At 40.9% G+C, this 17,236-nt stretch overlaps 1 protein-coding gene across 6 annotated transcripts in view; it reads right to left on the bottom strand.

The window, feature by feature from the left end:
* esrrga (estrogen-related receptor gamma a) overlaps nucleotides 1-17,236 on the bottom strand; it is a 45,577-nt gene that overhangs the window by 16,194 nt on the left and 12,147 nt on the right. For 3 of the 6 annotated variants that reach the window (XM_054613301.1, XM_054613287.1, XM_054613293.1), the window contains 2 exons: nucleotides 12,503-12,613; nucleotides 9,212-9,373 (listed from right to left, as the gene is read on the bottom strand). In XM_054613301.1, the coding sequence (XP_054469276.1) occupies nucleotides 9,212-9,373; nucleotides 12,503-12,613 (273 nt within the window). Of the gene's footprint in view, nucleotides 1-9,211; nucleotides 9,395-11,882; nucleotides 11,897-12,502; nucleotides 12,614-17,236 lie in introns of all 6 variants that reach the window. The other 3 variants (XM_054613272.1, XM_054613280.1, XM_054613311.1) reach the window with 2 other exon arrangements.

The raw sequence follows: 17,236 nt of genomic DNA, 5'->3' as shown, positions 1-17,236 counted from the left end.
TTGCATGAACCGACAGAAATAATGTGATGCCATGACAAGCCTGTCCCTCCTTCCACTAGATTTGCTGCATGCATAGGTGGGTGATATGTGTGTGTGTGGGGGTGACTGTGAATCCCTGTATGTGTGTGAACTCTTTATATTGCTTTGGTGTGTGTGTGTGTGTGTGTGTGTGTGTGTGTGTGTGTGTGTGTGTGTGTGTGTGTGTGTGTGTGTGTGTGTGTGTGTGTGCCCTAACAGATAGAATAGGATGATGATGATTTGAAATGGAGTTTGGCCTGTGCGTAATTATGATCATCTATCTTTATGCCCCGCCAGCATATCATATCATATCACATCACATCATCTCTCTCTCTCTCTCTCTTTCTTTCTCAGGCACACACACCCACACACACACAAACACAAAAGCAAATTGAAAGTAGTAAAAGCTGACTGTTTCCTAGTGATGACTTAGATGATGATGGGCTCAGATGGTGCGCTGATTTATTTGTTACTGCTCATCTGATGTCACATATTATAAAACTGTGCACGTCTGTGTACGTGTGCATTCGTGCACATTCACTGTGTATTAGCACTACATTAGAAGTGTACGTTTGTGTGTTCATGGGTGCGTTCATGATGTATGTGTTTGTGTGTGCATGCCTTGTGTGCACGCTTATGTATGCAGCTTTTTTTCTGGTGTGTTTTGTGTGTGTGACAGACATTATTTGATGCAGATTAGTTGGTGTACTCAGATTGCAGGCTGTGTCTCAAAGGCTGATAGACAAATGAATTTGATTTGCTAATGTAATCACACTAATAAGAAAAACAGCAATGGGCTGCTGAGAGCAAATCTCATGACTTCAATATTTGTGTTTTTTTCTCACTTTTAGTTTAATATCCATCCACTGAATGTCTTTCTTGACTAAATTTTTTAGGTTAGACTCAAAATTATTGAAATTATTTTAAATCAGTGGCTGTAATCGGAAGCTGAGCAGAAAAAAAACAATGATTTACATGAAATACTACTTTTAAAATCTGTGTAATGTTTTAAATATACAGGTATTTCATTAACTTGTTAACAGTGCTAATATTAGAGAGGATACTGTTGGTGATGTGATCATATTCTTTTTATGCACACCACTCCACTATCATAGGCTGCTGTTACTCTTCAAGTGACTCCTTTGTGTTTTAGATTTCATTTTGAGCTCAGGTCTGATATGGTGTGACACAAATGGATACAGAGACAGCTGGTACCAAGTGTGAAGCAAGTTATGTGTGTCCATATGAAGTGTCAGGTTGCTTGACTCTCAAGGCATACGGTGTGTGTCAGCACCAATGTGTGACCTGATAGAGGTACGACCAGTGTGTGTGTGTGTGTAATATTTGTGTTGAGTGTGTGTATAAAATACTGTGTGTTTTTTTAGACGTGTGTGTTTGAGTGTCATCATTGGCACATCGTCATGGAAACACTGTCAACACGGTGATGACAAAACAAACACAGGGCATCGGACAGACAGGAGAGTCAACAAAGACTGAACGTGCCCTCAGGGGCTGAATATGTAGGTGCCTTTGTGTGTGTGTGTGTGTGTGTGTGTGTGTGTGTGTGTGTGTGTGTGTGTGTGTGTGTGTGTGTGTGTGTGTGTGTGTGTGTGTCATCAAAACATCAAATTTGTTCAGATATTCCTAAGGCACAATCCCAATGAAAATGGGGGTTCTATTTTTTTTAATTAACTAATATTGCTATGTTTAGGGAGAAATTGTAGGTATATTTAACACAACATTTTGTCAATTTTGATGAAAAAATAATTAATTTGTATTATTTGGTTATTCAACCATAAACACTAGAAAGTGTAGTGAAGTGGATAAGACAGAAGAAAAGTAATGCACAGAGAAGGAAAATGTTTTCCCTCTGCTGTTTTCTCATATTGATGACGTGCTTCCAATACACAAAGGCTTAATCCAATAAAGAAAGCCCAACTTAATCCGAACATTAAGCTCAGATATCAAATATTATTTTCCTAATTTGATTTCACCAATATTTGTTTTCATCTGCAAACAAGAATGTGTTTGTTTATACTGTATGGGCTGCAAGAATAAACTGCAGTGGATATTAAGATGTCTCTTCTGCACAAATGTGGACAATGAAACAGACAAACAAACAAACACACACACACACACACACACACACACACACACACACACACACACACACACACACACACACACACACACACACACACACACACACACACACACACACACACACAACCTATAAATGTGTTATGTAGCTCAGGGATGAGCAGAAATGGAAATCAAACACGCCCAACAGAGTTCAGAGAAAATCAACAGTGACTGGAAACATACATGAAGAAACGTACTTGAGTGCATAAAAGAAGCAAAATTGACCAAAGTGATGAATTAAATGATATTCTGATTTGAAATCAGATCCTAACAAACTCATTTATCAGTTGAATCTTATTAGAATATGGAAAAGACAGAGTCCGTTATGTCACTTCAAATAAGACCGAGTGCCGTCAGAAGGAGTTTGTTACAAAAATAACCTTATGAATTAGTGTTCATTATGTTTTTAGCCATGACTGGCTCGAAATCCACCAAACCAGCCTAAAATACAGAAGATCTTAAATGATGCATGAGAGTCTATGGAGCACAGCCGGATAGTCGGTCAGACCCTGGTGAGAGTTGGCCAATGCTACCCCATCATTGGCCAACTCTGTTCAAGGGGTGGGAGTAAGCTCAGACGCATTTTTTATTTAGACTAGAATTTAAATCATGGGATAATTGATCAGATAATAAATGTGAATACTTCTGAAATTGGTATGCAATTCAATGGAATTTTCACCATATAACTAAACCTTATATTAACCCTTCACTTTTACATGTTATGTCATAAAGACTTGTGTTTGTGTTTGCTCGGACACTACCATGTCAATGTTTTTATGTCTTCTCATTGTGCTGAATGTGTGTGTCTATGTGAATGGACTGCTTCTTTGTGTGTTGTGTTTGTGTGTTAAGGAGGCACGCAGCATGCTGTGACTGTCAAGGTGAACTAGCCTCGGCCGACAGAATGGGGCCAAATCTGCTTGTGCGTTTGGATTCGTGTGTCCATGTGTATTTCCGCGCATGAGTTTTTTTTATGAGTTTACATGCACATGTGTACCCAGACCAGCCGTTTTATTGCAGAGGGCAAAGGCACTGAGAGGGAGAGAAAGACTGGAAGATGATTTAACAATTGGAAAAGTGTGTGTGTGTGTGTGTGTTTGTTTGTGTGGAGAGATGTTTCTTCTCTGATTTACCACTCTATGACCCAAAGCCCAACAACCTCTTTGCTGATTGATGACAACACCAGACTTAATAAGGAGGGCCAGGCAGTGACATCATCAGTAGTCTTGGCTTTTACATTCCATTATCAACACACAAACACACACGACACGCACACCCACACACACAAGCACACACACACACACACACACACACACACACACACACACACACACACACACACACACACACACACACACACACACACACACACACACACACACACAAGCACACAACCACCCACTCACACAAGCACACACACACACACACCCTGATGTTCTGCTTCTCTTGGAGCTCATTGTAAAGTGTTATAATGTGTGTCAGTGTTAATTTACAGAACTGCACTTTCAAAGTCGAGGATGTGTGTATCCATGTGTATATGTGTGTATCCATGTGTATACGTGTGCGTGTGTGTGCAATGGTTTCTTTGGCTGCTGAGACTCGACGTTTGATTTGCTAAAAGGAGCTGGACACTTCTATTAATCAATATTTGCTGACTGACTGGGTGTCTCTCTGGTTGATTGACTGGCTGTGCAGTTATCTGACTGACTGATTGGCTAACTAACTGACTGGCTGTCTGGCAGTCTGAATGACCACTGTTCAACTGGTTGACTGCATCTCTAAGTGAACACCATTTATAACATGACCTAAAGAGAAAGAGCACTAAAGAACAACAGCAGAGGTAAAGCTCAAGGAAGGCTTTGCTCAGTGGGTGCCTCTCTGAGGATGCTGTGATGTACCAATGTTGAACAAAAATGTTTGACAAAAAGCATATCTTAGTGAGCGAACTGATCTGTGAGCAGTCATTCAGGCCGTATAAAAATCTAGATTTTGATCACTGTTTCTCTAGAGACAAACAAAACCAAAGAGAAAGAAAGTATCAATGGCGGAGTGAGAGACGAGGGGAGGTTGGAGGCGTGGGAGGCGAAAGGGGTTGAGAGATGAGGTTGACTTGATAATGAAGAGGTTAAGGATACCATGGAGAGAGAGGGTGGGAGGTCAAGTCAGAGAGAGGCAGAGGAGGAGCTAGGGCAGGAAGAGAGAGAAGCAGAGAGAGAGAAAAAGGGAGGTCATCCGGGAGGTTGAAGAGGTGGGGGATATTTAGCCGTCGGGTCAGAATAGTATTGTATTAAAGGCTCTTTGGGAGTATCTGGGTTATACTGAGGTAATGTATGTGACCTCCCTGCTTTCCATTCTCTACCCATTTCCTACACTATGTTTCATTTCAAACCTTCTCTTCAGCTCTACATTCTCCTTAAACCTGATTCATGTTTTCAGCATCACCATGTGGGGGATTTCAACACCCATTCTCAGCCTCAAAATCCAAACAAGGAATAAGGGGAAGAAAGAGAACGAAGAAATGATAGAGAGGCCAATAAATGACCAGAGGAGACAGAAAGATTGAAAGAAGCATGCAGAACATGAGGCAAGAGGACTTCCCTCATCACCTACTATCCCATCACCACCACAACCACCCAAACCCCTTCTCCCATATCTCCATAAAGGCCGATTAAATGAATAGACACACAGCACCCCCCCGCCCCTCCTCCCCCCATTTTTTTTTTTACAGCTCAATCATACTGCGTTACTGCCGACACATAGACCGCTTATCCTGAGTGTCAAAATTGAAAAGGGAACGGAAGAAAGACTGTAAGAAAAGAAAGAGCAAGTAAGAGGAGATAGGGAAGCCGGAGAATAGTGGAGGGGAAGTGGGGGCGGCCCGAGAGCAATTTCTTCCTTGAATAAAGAAAGAATGGGGGAGGGGGTTGTAAAAAAAAAAAAAAAAAAAAAAAAAAAACACTAATGGCAAGGCCTCTGGTTCTGGTAAAATAGGCTGTGTTATAGGTTCTGGCTCGCGTTCGTTGATTCATTCATTTGTTCGTTCCTTGCTCTTTCGTCAAGTCAAGTGTCCGCCTGTCTGTCTTTCTCTTTTGTGTCCGCGAGTCTAGATAAGAGCTGCTGGCATGACTGCCCGGTAGTCATTTAGTTAGAGAGAGAGAGAGAGTGAGGATGAGGTAAAAAAAAAAAAAGAACAGAAAAGAGGATGAAAAGACTTATTCTACAGACAGATAAATGGCTCATTTTGAAAAGCCTTTCTTTCTTTTAATTCACTCTCTCATCCGCTCCTGTTTAAGTATTTGCCTCCTCCTCTCACCTGACCGCTCCTTGTTCCTCCTTCAACACACACACACAATACCATGACATGCGGCCTAATATGTAACTGGAGTTGTGGCTATGAGAGCTATTAAAATGAGATCTTCTCTTCACTAATCCATATTATTGGACGCCAAAGCCTTTCACATCCTCTGAATAATAACTGCCAGAATATTTCAGCATACCCACAGTTTTCTGAGAGTGACAGTATCCTGCTCGTATACTCGTCTTCTGAATGTGTGAATATGTGTGGGCCACTCATTGTCCAGTTTGAATCAGCAAAAAAACTCGTCCATGTCTGGTTTTGCATGCGCTTCATCTCTGTCTTTGACACACATATGCATGTGTGAGGTGAAAATGTGTGATGGTGTCCCACGCCTTTTGGGATAACAAGAGACACACACTGGGTCTGAAACCTCATTTTCCTCTCCTAATGACATATCAAATGTTTGCATATAGGCCATATCAATATGGAAATGAGTGTGCATGCACACATACATACACACACACTGTTTTAGAATCAAAGAACCAATCAAAGAGATATGTGTGTATATGTGTGTGCGTTGTCACAAGTCTCTAAGGTTGGGCGAGTCTGTGTGTCAAACATGACTAGCAGCACACACACAAAGACACACACACACACGCGTACCCTAGCCTTGTTATCCGGGGGCCTGTCTTGCAGGCAGCCTCTCTAACGCTGAGTGATGTTTAAATTAGTTTACAATTTAGCCTCCTCGCTATCCGCAGACGGCTCTTAACTCAGTGTGTGTATGCGACGTCTTTTTGTGTGTGTGTTTGTGCGTGTGTGAGCGTAACAAATTGTTGCCAGTACGGCAGACATCTAATGACTTCAAATTAGCTGCCTGGCGCTCGCCTTGACACGTTGTTACCACTGTTAGCAGCCTTTGTGTGCGCGTGTGTGCGCATGCTTGTGTCAGTGTGTGTGTGTGTGTGTGTGTGCGTGTATGCAGCGCTGTGCAGCCATATCATGAAGCATAAATTGGCTTCACCTCTCCTCTCTCTGCCTCTGTCTTTTTTCTCTTTGTTTCTCTGTCTCTCTCCATCAATTTGATTAAAAAAATTACTGTACCATGGCGAGCACAGACGTGTGTGTATGTGTGTGTGTGTGTGTGTGTGTGTGTGTGTGTGTGTGTGTGTGTTCACGTGTACACCCTGCACGGAGTGAAACTCACACACACACTTGACAAGATGTGAAACAAGACGGCTGCAAAAAGGTTAACAGGTCTATTCTATTCTATTCAAGACTTAAGTCATTGTAGACTCTTTATTGTGTGTGTGTGTGTGTGTGTGTGTGTGTGTGTGTGTGTGTGTTTGTGTAGGAGTCTGATAAAGAATGTTGAGGAGGCGTATTTCTTTCTGACAATCCTTTCCACCCTGAGCGAACAGTAGATCACTTTCTGTGTGTACATGTTTGTAGGTGTGTGTGTGTGTAGGTGTGTGTGAGTGTGTGTGAGAGAGTATTAGATCAGTGTTCAGTGTTGTAAACAATGAGGATTTCATAAGGTGCTCACATCACACGCACACGCACACACACACACACACACACACGCATTACACACTTGGAAGATGAAGAGTTCTATCTTTCTCTGTGAGCAGTGGATTGCCTTTCTCGTTCATCTAATCACGCCATCTTCTCTCCTCCGCCAAGCAATCGTTGCGCTTCGCTCCCTCCACACACACACATGCACACACACACGGACAGACACACACACACACACACACACACACACACACACACACACACACAGCCAAGGACTTAACCTGGCTAACTCAGTCAATTCACTTGAAAAAGTAGTGAGCAAAGGAAAAGTCCAATGCAAAACAATACATTAAACACACATTATGTGTACGTTAGTGTGTATATTTGCATGTGTCTGTGAGTACTGTTTGTGTATGTATGTTATATATACAGTAGGTGCATCATAGAGCATAGGGGTGAGAGATAAATGTATTAAAAGAGAAAGCACGAAAGAGTAAAAACACAGGACAGGGAGATTACAGGAAAGGAGATAGTATTGGAATGAGGTTATATGTTATTTATAAAGAGAAAAATAAATATTCAAAGGGCTATACTTGGTTCACGGATCAATATATATGTCTGCTTACTGTCCATATAGCAGCACATAGATCAATACACTAACAAGAAGCAATGTATATTCCCATCCTTCTCTCTCTCACCCCATCTCTTTTTTTTTCTCTTTCTCTCTGTTGTTTTCACATTTATTGATAATATATTATATATATCATTTGGAGACCCTGTTATCCAACGCTATTGACTTTATTATTATAGATTTACGCAGCATGACTGAGTGGTATTTATGCTTCTAATCTGGTGCTTCCCCCTATACTCTCACAACCCCCTATACAGTTTGAGCAGTGGCAACAGGGGGTAATTCTATTCTATTCCATTCTATAACCATATTTCCAGACGACAATGGGACTAATCTTTGGGCTAATCTGTGTTAATCTGAGACGTTCCTCTTCTCTCCTCTCTGCTGTCACAGCAGGCTCAATCACTAAAACCAAAACCAGATTACAGCTTTAATCACAAACGTCTTGCTCACTGTCTTCCTCTTCATTTAAGCTTCCACGGCCAGATGCATTCCCCTTCACCAGTCTTGCTGTTTTTCTCTTTTTGATTTTCTTATTTACTCATTTTACGGCTCATTTGTGTATCCTGCCATTATTAAAATTTTCTTGGAAGTCCAGATCCAATTTTGAACAGAAAAAATGAGTCAGTTTAAACAGATTAAATTCTTCTGTTTTAGTGATAGACATGCATAGTGACACATATGCACTAAAACCCACCTTACTGTAAATATAAATGACTATTCACAGCTTTATCATTAAAATGTGACATTTTCATTGCACTATATTTTGTCTTATTCTTCTAATCACACACCTAAAATTCTCTATAATGTAGTTTTAAATTCATTAATAAAATTGTGACCCCACAAAAATATGAATTAATGGTTATCGCTTCAAATGACAATCATCTCAAAGCATGTTCTGAGTCCAAGTACGCATTGTGTCTCGTATACAACTAAACCAACCCCAAGAATCCAAAAATGAAAACCTTGTTCTTTACTGCATGCAAAGTCGTCGTGCAAAGTTCTAACAGCCACAGGTAAACCTTTATTACCCTAGTTTTGTATTTGCATGGCATTTTTGTGACTATGGCTTTCAATACTAGTACATATATAGTTCACAAAAGGCTGTTGTTTCAAAGGGCTTTGTCAGATATATGGTACATCGTCTCACAAACACACCAACACTCACACACACATACACATGTCGTATGTAAGGGGATTGGACTGTTTGGTTCAAAAGGTCAGAATTTCTGTGCCTGTATGAAAGTGTGATACATGTGAGAGCATTTGGTTAGCCAGGTGGAGGAGTCAACAGTTCAGACTGTCTGAGTGCAAGGATTAGGGTGAAAGGTCACACCTTAGCACCAGGCGCACTTGTGTGTATGTGTGTGTACCTGAACTGCATCTGGAGCAGCTGAGTCGAACCTTGTGCTCTGCCAATTCACACCGCATGTATGCTTTCCTGTATATGTTTGTGGGTGTGTATATGACATATACCTATACTCTGGATTTGAAAAAAAAATATATATATGTATGGACATATGTGTGTTTGTAATCCTGTAACAACATGGAGTCAGGTTAGGTTCAGTGAGAAAGTCAGGGTTCAGCAGTTTGGTTTTTTTCCCTACCGGGGATATGTTTGGCCCAGCCGATGTTGACCACCAGCTCTCTGTCCGCCAGGTCGCACAGCGTAGTCAAGGCCTTGATGTCGCTGTCTGGTACTGTTGGGTCAGGCATGGCGTAAATCTTCTCTGGCTCGGCCACCAGCAGGTGAGAGACGATTTTGTTATCTGCAAGGCAGCCAAAGGCAACTGACATGACCACCAGACAAGGAGAAAGACACAGAGACAGAGAGATGGTGAATTTTTGCCGTTTGAGGCTGCAAGCTGTTCCACACCAATCCGGTGCAAAAATGTGAAAGGTCATATGCAAAGTCCCTCATAACATGGCTTGATAGATAACACATAAGTCTAAATGTATTTCTACATGTAGCAAAACAATTTTAGCTGACATAACCATAAGACTAGGAGAAAGAAACAGAGACATGTTGCATTAAATCAACATATATACATTTAAGTTTTTTCAATAGTATACAGCACACAAATCATAATGTTAGATATCACACATACAGCATTTCATACATTATACAGTTTATATATGTGTGTAAAAAATGTGTGTGTGTGTGTGTGTGTGTGTGTGTGTGTGTGTGTGTGTGTGTGTGTGTGTGTGTGTGTGTGTGTGTGTGTGTGTGTGTGTGTTGCATACAACCATAAATATGTACAAACGAAAAAATGTTAAAAGTGTTTGACCCTTACAAATGTAATTGAACTAACTTGAAATTGTCAAACAACACTTACTTTATAAAGTTAAAAGTGTAAAGGTTAATTTATGACATTATCTGAAAAGTAATTATTTACAGTTTAATTATTTTGTATACTGTGAATAATATAGTATAACAAAGTTTGTTTGCAGTACACTGTCAGGTGGCCGTTTTTAGGTCATTTTATATCGAGATATGTGATGGAAACCCGATCAAAGAAGAGGATGCTTGACTACAATGGCTTGGAATGTCCTGGGGAATTGTTCAGCATTCAAGCAATAGATTTGATTTGATCCAAGCAATTTGGCAGGAGTTAAGTTTAAAAAATGCATTGTAACATTTCCAGGTTAGGAGATGTTTCAAGGTGTGATTAAAGGCTATAACTGCAGGTGATTCAGGTTGCTTGAAACATTGTATCACTGCTGAAAGAAGCTTCACGGATACATACAGAAGGGAAAGATAATACTGAAAGCCAAACAGCTCAGCTGGTAATGGTGACATGTGGTGATGAGATCTCTATGGCCCATTAGTAACAGACTGATACCCTGCTTCCAAATTAATCCACTGACTAATCAAGCATGGGAATAATAACAGAGGATAGAAGAGCAAGAGAGGAGAGAGGGATGGAGGAGAAGAGAGAGGGGGATAAGCAAAAAAAATAAAATGGGAGAAGACAGACAGGTAGAAATAGAGCCATGGACAGATTGTAAGAGACAGACAGGAAGAGTCGAGGGAGCGACAGCTAGATAGAGATAAACAGCAAGAGAGAGTGAAACAGAGTTGGGGGGATGAGTTGTGTATTGATCTTACACTCTCCACCCCCAATTCTGTTGATACACACACACACACACACACACACACACACACACACACACACACACACACACACACACACACACACACACACTTGTACATGGATATATTCTTCCACCCTCTTCCCTCTAGTTCCAGCTCCAGGGTCGTTTGTGCCAAACCAATCCCAGTCACAGTGCAGTATCTGTGGGTAAATCTTATTTAATGTTTCCCTAATTAGAATCAATGGAAGCCCATTTCCAAACCCTGGGCTATTGTTCTGTTCTCACACAATCAATGGGGACGCTGAGGCTAGGGATTGGGCTACAGATAGATAGGCTGTATGTGTGTGTATCTGAGGGAGAGACAGAGGGACAGAAAGATTTGTTTTGTGTTTGTATTGACTGTTTGTGTGAGAAAAAGAACGAGAGAGACAGAGGAAGTCAATATGATCTAGTTTTTGTTTTTAGGTGAGAGAGATTTGTGTTCATACATATATTAAAGGAAAGGACGGGAATACAGCCAGAATAACTATTTAGAGTGGTCACTGGTGATCCAGTAAATGACTCATGTTGAAACTCATCCAAAATGGGACAAAAGCTTAATCAAAATGATAACAGGACTAAAAAGTTAAATATAACTAAACCTGTTTAAGGATAACTGGTCTATAACCCACCAGTGAAGACATTCAGATGGAACACGCACATGCTCTGTGCATGCAAACACATACATTATAAACACACGCACGCACACACATAGTGTACACACACTCTTATTATCCCATCATTTCAATGATTAGTAGTGCAGAAGTCCCGGTAAGCTGTCGTGCAGCCATTCAGCATATTGGCCTAAAGCAGAATATGCTCAAGCTTTAAGCAAAATGGGCTTTGGGGACCAAGCTGCTAAACACTGTTCAATCTGCACTGCATGTGCATGTGTATGTGTGTGTGTGTCATGTGTGCGAGCAGACGCTTAGCTAAAGAGCTAACTCTAGTTTGATGTGGCTGCCAGATTGGATTTAATCCGGATTAGGGTTCTGGCTGCCCCCTACCTTCCTCTTTCTCCCTTCCTCCCCCTCTCTCTCTCTCTCTCTCTCTCTCTCTCTCTCACTCTCTCTCTCTCTCTCTCTCTCTCTCTGAGAAACCTTCTCATTTAGGCTCAGTCTCTCCCTCTCTCTCTGTCTCCACCTGTCCCTCTTTCACTCTCACTCCCTCCCTTGTTAATTTTCAATCATCAGGCTTTGGCGATGGTTTCATTCTTTATAAAAAAAAAAACCAACACAGCCAATCCAGCCGGAGCTAAATGAATACCTTTATAGTGAAATATTACACAAATAAAATGTTATGACCCCAAACTGGTAGCAGTAGAGACAGGATGATAAACTTGGTCCCAAACAGATGGGCTTCTCACTACCCGCTTTCTATTTATGTGTGTGTGTGTGTGTGTGTGTGTGTGTGTGTGTGTGTGTGTGTTTGTGTTTAAACTATTTTTTACTGTCCAACTGTGTCCATTAGGATATGAACTGATGGAAAGGCAGTTCTTGTTATACTTCATGCTGGGATTGGATTGTTTTCTGTTTGTTTAGGGAGGATTTTACTTGTGCACTGTCCATAGTTTGTCTTTCATTGTTCCCTTTGTCACTATGTTAGATGTTTTTTCTTTGCAGCACAAATGTCAATATGCATGAGTATGAGTTACTGTGTACTGAGGACAGGGTGCAAATTTCTGTTCTTGAGAATCCCTGCAGAAGGACTATCACATATTCTGTTGCCAGTCAGTTTTTTTGCGCATGTGAGTTTGTTCTTACATGGCTTCTTGGGAGGCAGAGCCAGCTGTGGGTTCAGGTATGGACTGTTGTCGGCATCTATCCGGCGTTTATACTTCTGTCTCCCACCACGCACCCTGTCGAGACGAACGCCTGTAAGGAATGACAGAAGAAGTATATCAACAGACTGCGCATGACACTGAAACTTTTGAACTCTTTTGACAATTTATCAAAAGACAAGGAATATAAATAAACATAAAAATAGAGAGTGGAAATGAATGAACATGTGTTGACTGGAAGACGATTACATAATGAAATGGTTTGGCTGTGCTGTTTTTGCAGTGCATACGTGCTTGCGTGTGTGTCTGTTATGCATGTAGGCACTTTTATCCCGTTGTCAAGCTTGCTAAACCTGCTTGCCTCTTTTATTCTACAACAAGACTAATTTGTAGAGACACCATTTGAGTAAAAGGTCTACCCCTCTCTCCCTCTCTCTCCCTCTCATGTTGTCTCTTGGCTTTCTGACTCTTTTCCTGTCTCCTTCCCAATCTCTTTCTCTCTGTTGGTGTCTCTCTCCCTCTCTCTCTGTCTCGTTAATTAATTGACACAAAGGAGTCTTAATTTAATTAGGCCTATCTCTCAGGGGATTGGATGTTACCGTGGTTACCACTTAAAGATGGATAAGGAAGACAGAGGTGTCATGTACCCTGGAGGGGAACAGGAGAGTAGGAATCTGAAAGGGCTGTTAAATGCTTGTTTATACCATTCAGAAATAAAGTGAGGCTCAACAGAGAAGAACATAATCTACAAGCCTTCATTAACAGACAATCTAGGGACAAAGTTAACCTAATACTGAACACACCCATGAAATATCACAATTCCTGCATAGCGCTTTACACTCGTACAGCACCACTGGATCAGGATTTAAATGTATAGATAGAGAGAGAAAAAGAGGAAGAGGAGGGGGCAAAAAGAGAGAGAGAGAGAGAGAGCAAGAGAGAATTGCTAACACACACAGATATAAATCCTCTGAAAAATGTGCTGACCATGACCAAGAAAACACACCTAGGAGACTTAACAGAAAGACTTCCTATTGGCAGCAAAGGGGGAAAAAAATGTAAGGGAGCATGTTCCTGCATTCATTGGCATTTGTAAGATCATGTGTTTCCCTGTTTTATTTGTGTTGTGTACGTGTGCACGTTTTGTTAGCCGCTTTTATTCAAACCATCTTACAGTTACGCAAGTGTACACATTTGTTTTACGGAAATTTGGTAAACCTCTTACTGGCCCAGGCAGCAGTCAACCCGGTTAACTGAACATGACATGCATCTGTCTGTGTGTGTGTGTGTGTGTTTGTGTGTGTGTGTGTGTGTGTGTGTGTGTGTGTGTGTGTGTGTGTGTGTGTGTGTGTGTGTGTGTGTGTGTGTGTGTGTGTGTGTGTGTTTGAGACTAAAATAGGTAGACAGAAGGGCTGACAGTCCAGGTACAGTGGGGGGGACAGTGTCAGCAAACGGTCAAGAAACTCTTAACACCAGGGGGTACAAACCCACTAACACACCCACTCTTTGCTTTTTTTCTCACATACACACACACACACACACACACACACACACACACACACACACACACACACAACGTCTATGTTTCTCTAACACACCCCCCGTGTTGTGTTTGGGTAAGCCCCAAAAAGCAGCTTGCTCAGTCACTTCCTGGGTCAGTGGTTGTTCAGAAGATGTGAGAGAGAGAAAAACAGAGTATCAGAGGTAGAGAAGGTAGAGGACACTGTGGATGTTTGGATGGAGAGGACGAATAAAGACTGAAAAGAAGTGAAAGAAAGTGTTTGAGGAAGATCTTTAATCAATAGCTAGGTGTGTCATATGGCTGCATACGGTATTTTAAACCACAGATTCCTATTCAATTTAGCAAGAAATTAATTAACTAATAGATCTTAGTATCAAAATGTGATGTTGGGCAAACATCTGTTTCCCATGTCTGTATTTTGTCTACTTATGACACACTTACACCTCCTGCTTGGACTCCATCCCTAACTGTTCCCTTGCCGTTAGCTACAGCTTGCACACTTTTCCCCTTTTTTTATCACACACAAACTCCCACATGCAGACTCTCAATTTTTCACTTTCCCTTTTACTAACACCTAAAAGACCCAGTACTGTGCTGAGCTCACTTTATAAAGAGCCCTCTCTAACTACCTCATCTATTTTCCACCAAATTAACTCTCTCTCAGCACTGATTAATGATCAAATCTAAATGAATCAAATTAAAAATTGAAAATTATATTTCCAAAGACCACAAAAAAGAGACAGGAGGAGGCTAGGGGGAGAGCGAGAGTGCTCTACCTCCTCTTAACAAATGAGCCTTCAAGTCATAAAGAATGGGCATGATAGGAGAGGAGGGAAGGAATCAGGAGAGGAGAGTTGAGGAAAAGGGACAGGGAGAGAAAATGTAAGGATGAGGGCAAAAATATGAAGAGGAAAAAGAAAAGGCAAGTGAAGAACAGAATAATTGAGCAGGGAATGGTTAAGAAATGGAATAAAGATGCGATATAGAAAAAACATTTTTAGATAAAAAATGATAAAGACCATTAATGGAAGATTATCATAATAGAAAGGGAAGAAAGAGGAGAACAGAGGAGTGAGGAGTAGAGCACAGGTTGTGAAATAAGAGAAGAGGAGGGGTCGGTAATGGATGGGCTAGTAAATGAAGAAGAATGAGAAATAAATGAAATAAAATGAGAGAGAAAAGGAGGGATGATAAAAGGAAAAGAGAAAGGAACAGAACAATGAGAGAACTGGAAAGATCCATGAAAGAAAAGACAAAATCCACAGAGGCTGTGCGCCTTCATTATATGCTTTAATTATTATGTCAACTAAAGGTACACCTCTACTCAGTCTACTGCTTCTACTTCTACACACTGAAATTATTTTGTGTTACATAGTGCAGAGTTTGGGTAAACTGAATTTGATGCCATATAGTTAAAGGTCCAAGATCCGAAACCGGAAGCATTATGATTGCCTCTCAATGGCTCTCAACATGTCGACGGCTAGCCACAAAGCTAACGGTGCAAAATATGGTGAAAATGCTGACAGGGCTAATAGTGTACAAATATTTGTTTGCTGCTATATTAATATTCATAATATTAAATTCAGCTCCTTTAATAATGCCTAATCTTAATTCCTGTTTTCATTAACACATTTTGCGCAACTTTTGTCACATGCTGTAAGTTAAATTATGTCACATGATGTACAGTACCAGTCAAAAGTTTGGACACACCTTCTCATTCAACTACTTTGAAGAATCTAAAATATAAAACATATTCTGGTTTGTTGAGCATTTGTTTGTTTACCACATAATTCCATATGTGTTCCTTCATAGTTTGGATGTTTGGATCAATATTAATCTACAATGTAGAAAAAAAAATAAAAAAAAATAAAGAAAAACCATTGAATGAGAAGGTGTGTCCAAACTTTTGACTGGTACTGTATGTTAAATTTTTCAGAGACAAATTTTGCACCCCTTTTGTCACATGCTGTACACACATTATTGCACCATGCACACACACACAGTGACAATGATGAAGGTGAATCTTTCCTTTCGTGGGAATATTGCTGTCTGTCAATTCGACAATCTGACCTGATCACATCAGCATAGATTTTACACTGCTCTGGTGCTGACTCTGTGTCACCACGTGTGTGTGTGTGTGTGTGTGTGTGTGTGTTTGAACAGTTGAGGGATTGCGAGTGAAATGCATTTGACAACTAAGTGCTTTTGAAGAGAGAAACTGGCAAGCGTGGAAAGAGAGGAAAAGAGGAAAGACGAGAGAAAGAAAGAAAATGAATTGATTTCAGATGGTCAATGATATGAGAGAACAAGAGGATGAAAGAGGGCGAGAAAAGGGGTGAGGCCTAAAGTGGAGCTAGGAAAAAGGAGACAAATAAAATGATCGATTTCTGTTGATCACAGCAAAGAGGACGCAGGATGACAAAAAGCACAAGAGGAAGGGACCATTTAAAGAGGCAGAGACAGGGAGAGGGCAAGAGTGTGTGTTTTATGGTAATTGAAGTGGTAACAGGGTTGAAGTCTCTCTTCAACCTTAGACCAGGTTATCACCTTATTTTTCTGTGGGTGTGTATTTGTGAATGAGTGTGTGTAAAACCGCAGGGCTGGTGTAATAACATAAAGGGTTTTCCTGTGTGGGTTTAACAACTGATGGGCGAGTAGATTGGGTAAGACAACAGACCCATTTAAATCCAATGCGTGTGTTTGTGTGTGTCTATGATTCCTCTGCATGTGAGGAAGAAGTAGAAATAACGCGGAGGAGGAAACACACAACATATGTGTGTATATATAGCCACAGAACATGGATCATGTGGTGTGCTTATGGTTGGTACAGATCAATGTCAGAGTTAAGATTATTCACGTTGGTGAGGGATTTTATGCTAACATTTTAAAACTAATGACACCAGATAGTTTAAATAAAAAAAATAAAAATAAAGAGAGCATGAGAGAGGGGCGGAGGGGAGGTTAAGAGGAAAGTGTGTGTGTAGTGTCATGCAGTGACGCTTGTTTAGACCAGAACAGATCAGAACAGCTATGCCTGAGGCAGCGGGCAGGTGGCTGTCACTGGTGTGTGAATATGTGTGTGTGTGTGTGTGTGTGTGTGTGTGTTGTGTGTGTGTGTGTGTGTGTGTGTGTGTGTGTTTGTGTGAATATGGGCATGTGTGTGAGACCATGTGGAAAATGTTGCCTTTTCCAGGA

Source organism: Anoplopoma fimbria, chromosome 2 (genome assembly GCF_027596085.1).
Source record: "Anoplopoma fimbria isolate UVic2021 breed Golden Eagle Sablefish chromosome 2, Afim_UVic_2022, whole genome shotgun sequence".
Lineage (NCBI taxonomy): Eukaryota > Metazoa > Chordata > Actinopteri > Perciformes > Anoplopomatidae > Anoplopoma > Anoplopoma fimbria.
Note: the sequence above shows the minus strand (reverse complement) of the source record. Positions and strands in the feature narration are given on the sequence as shown.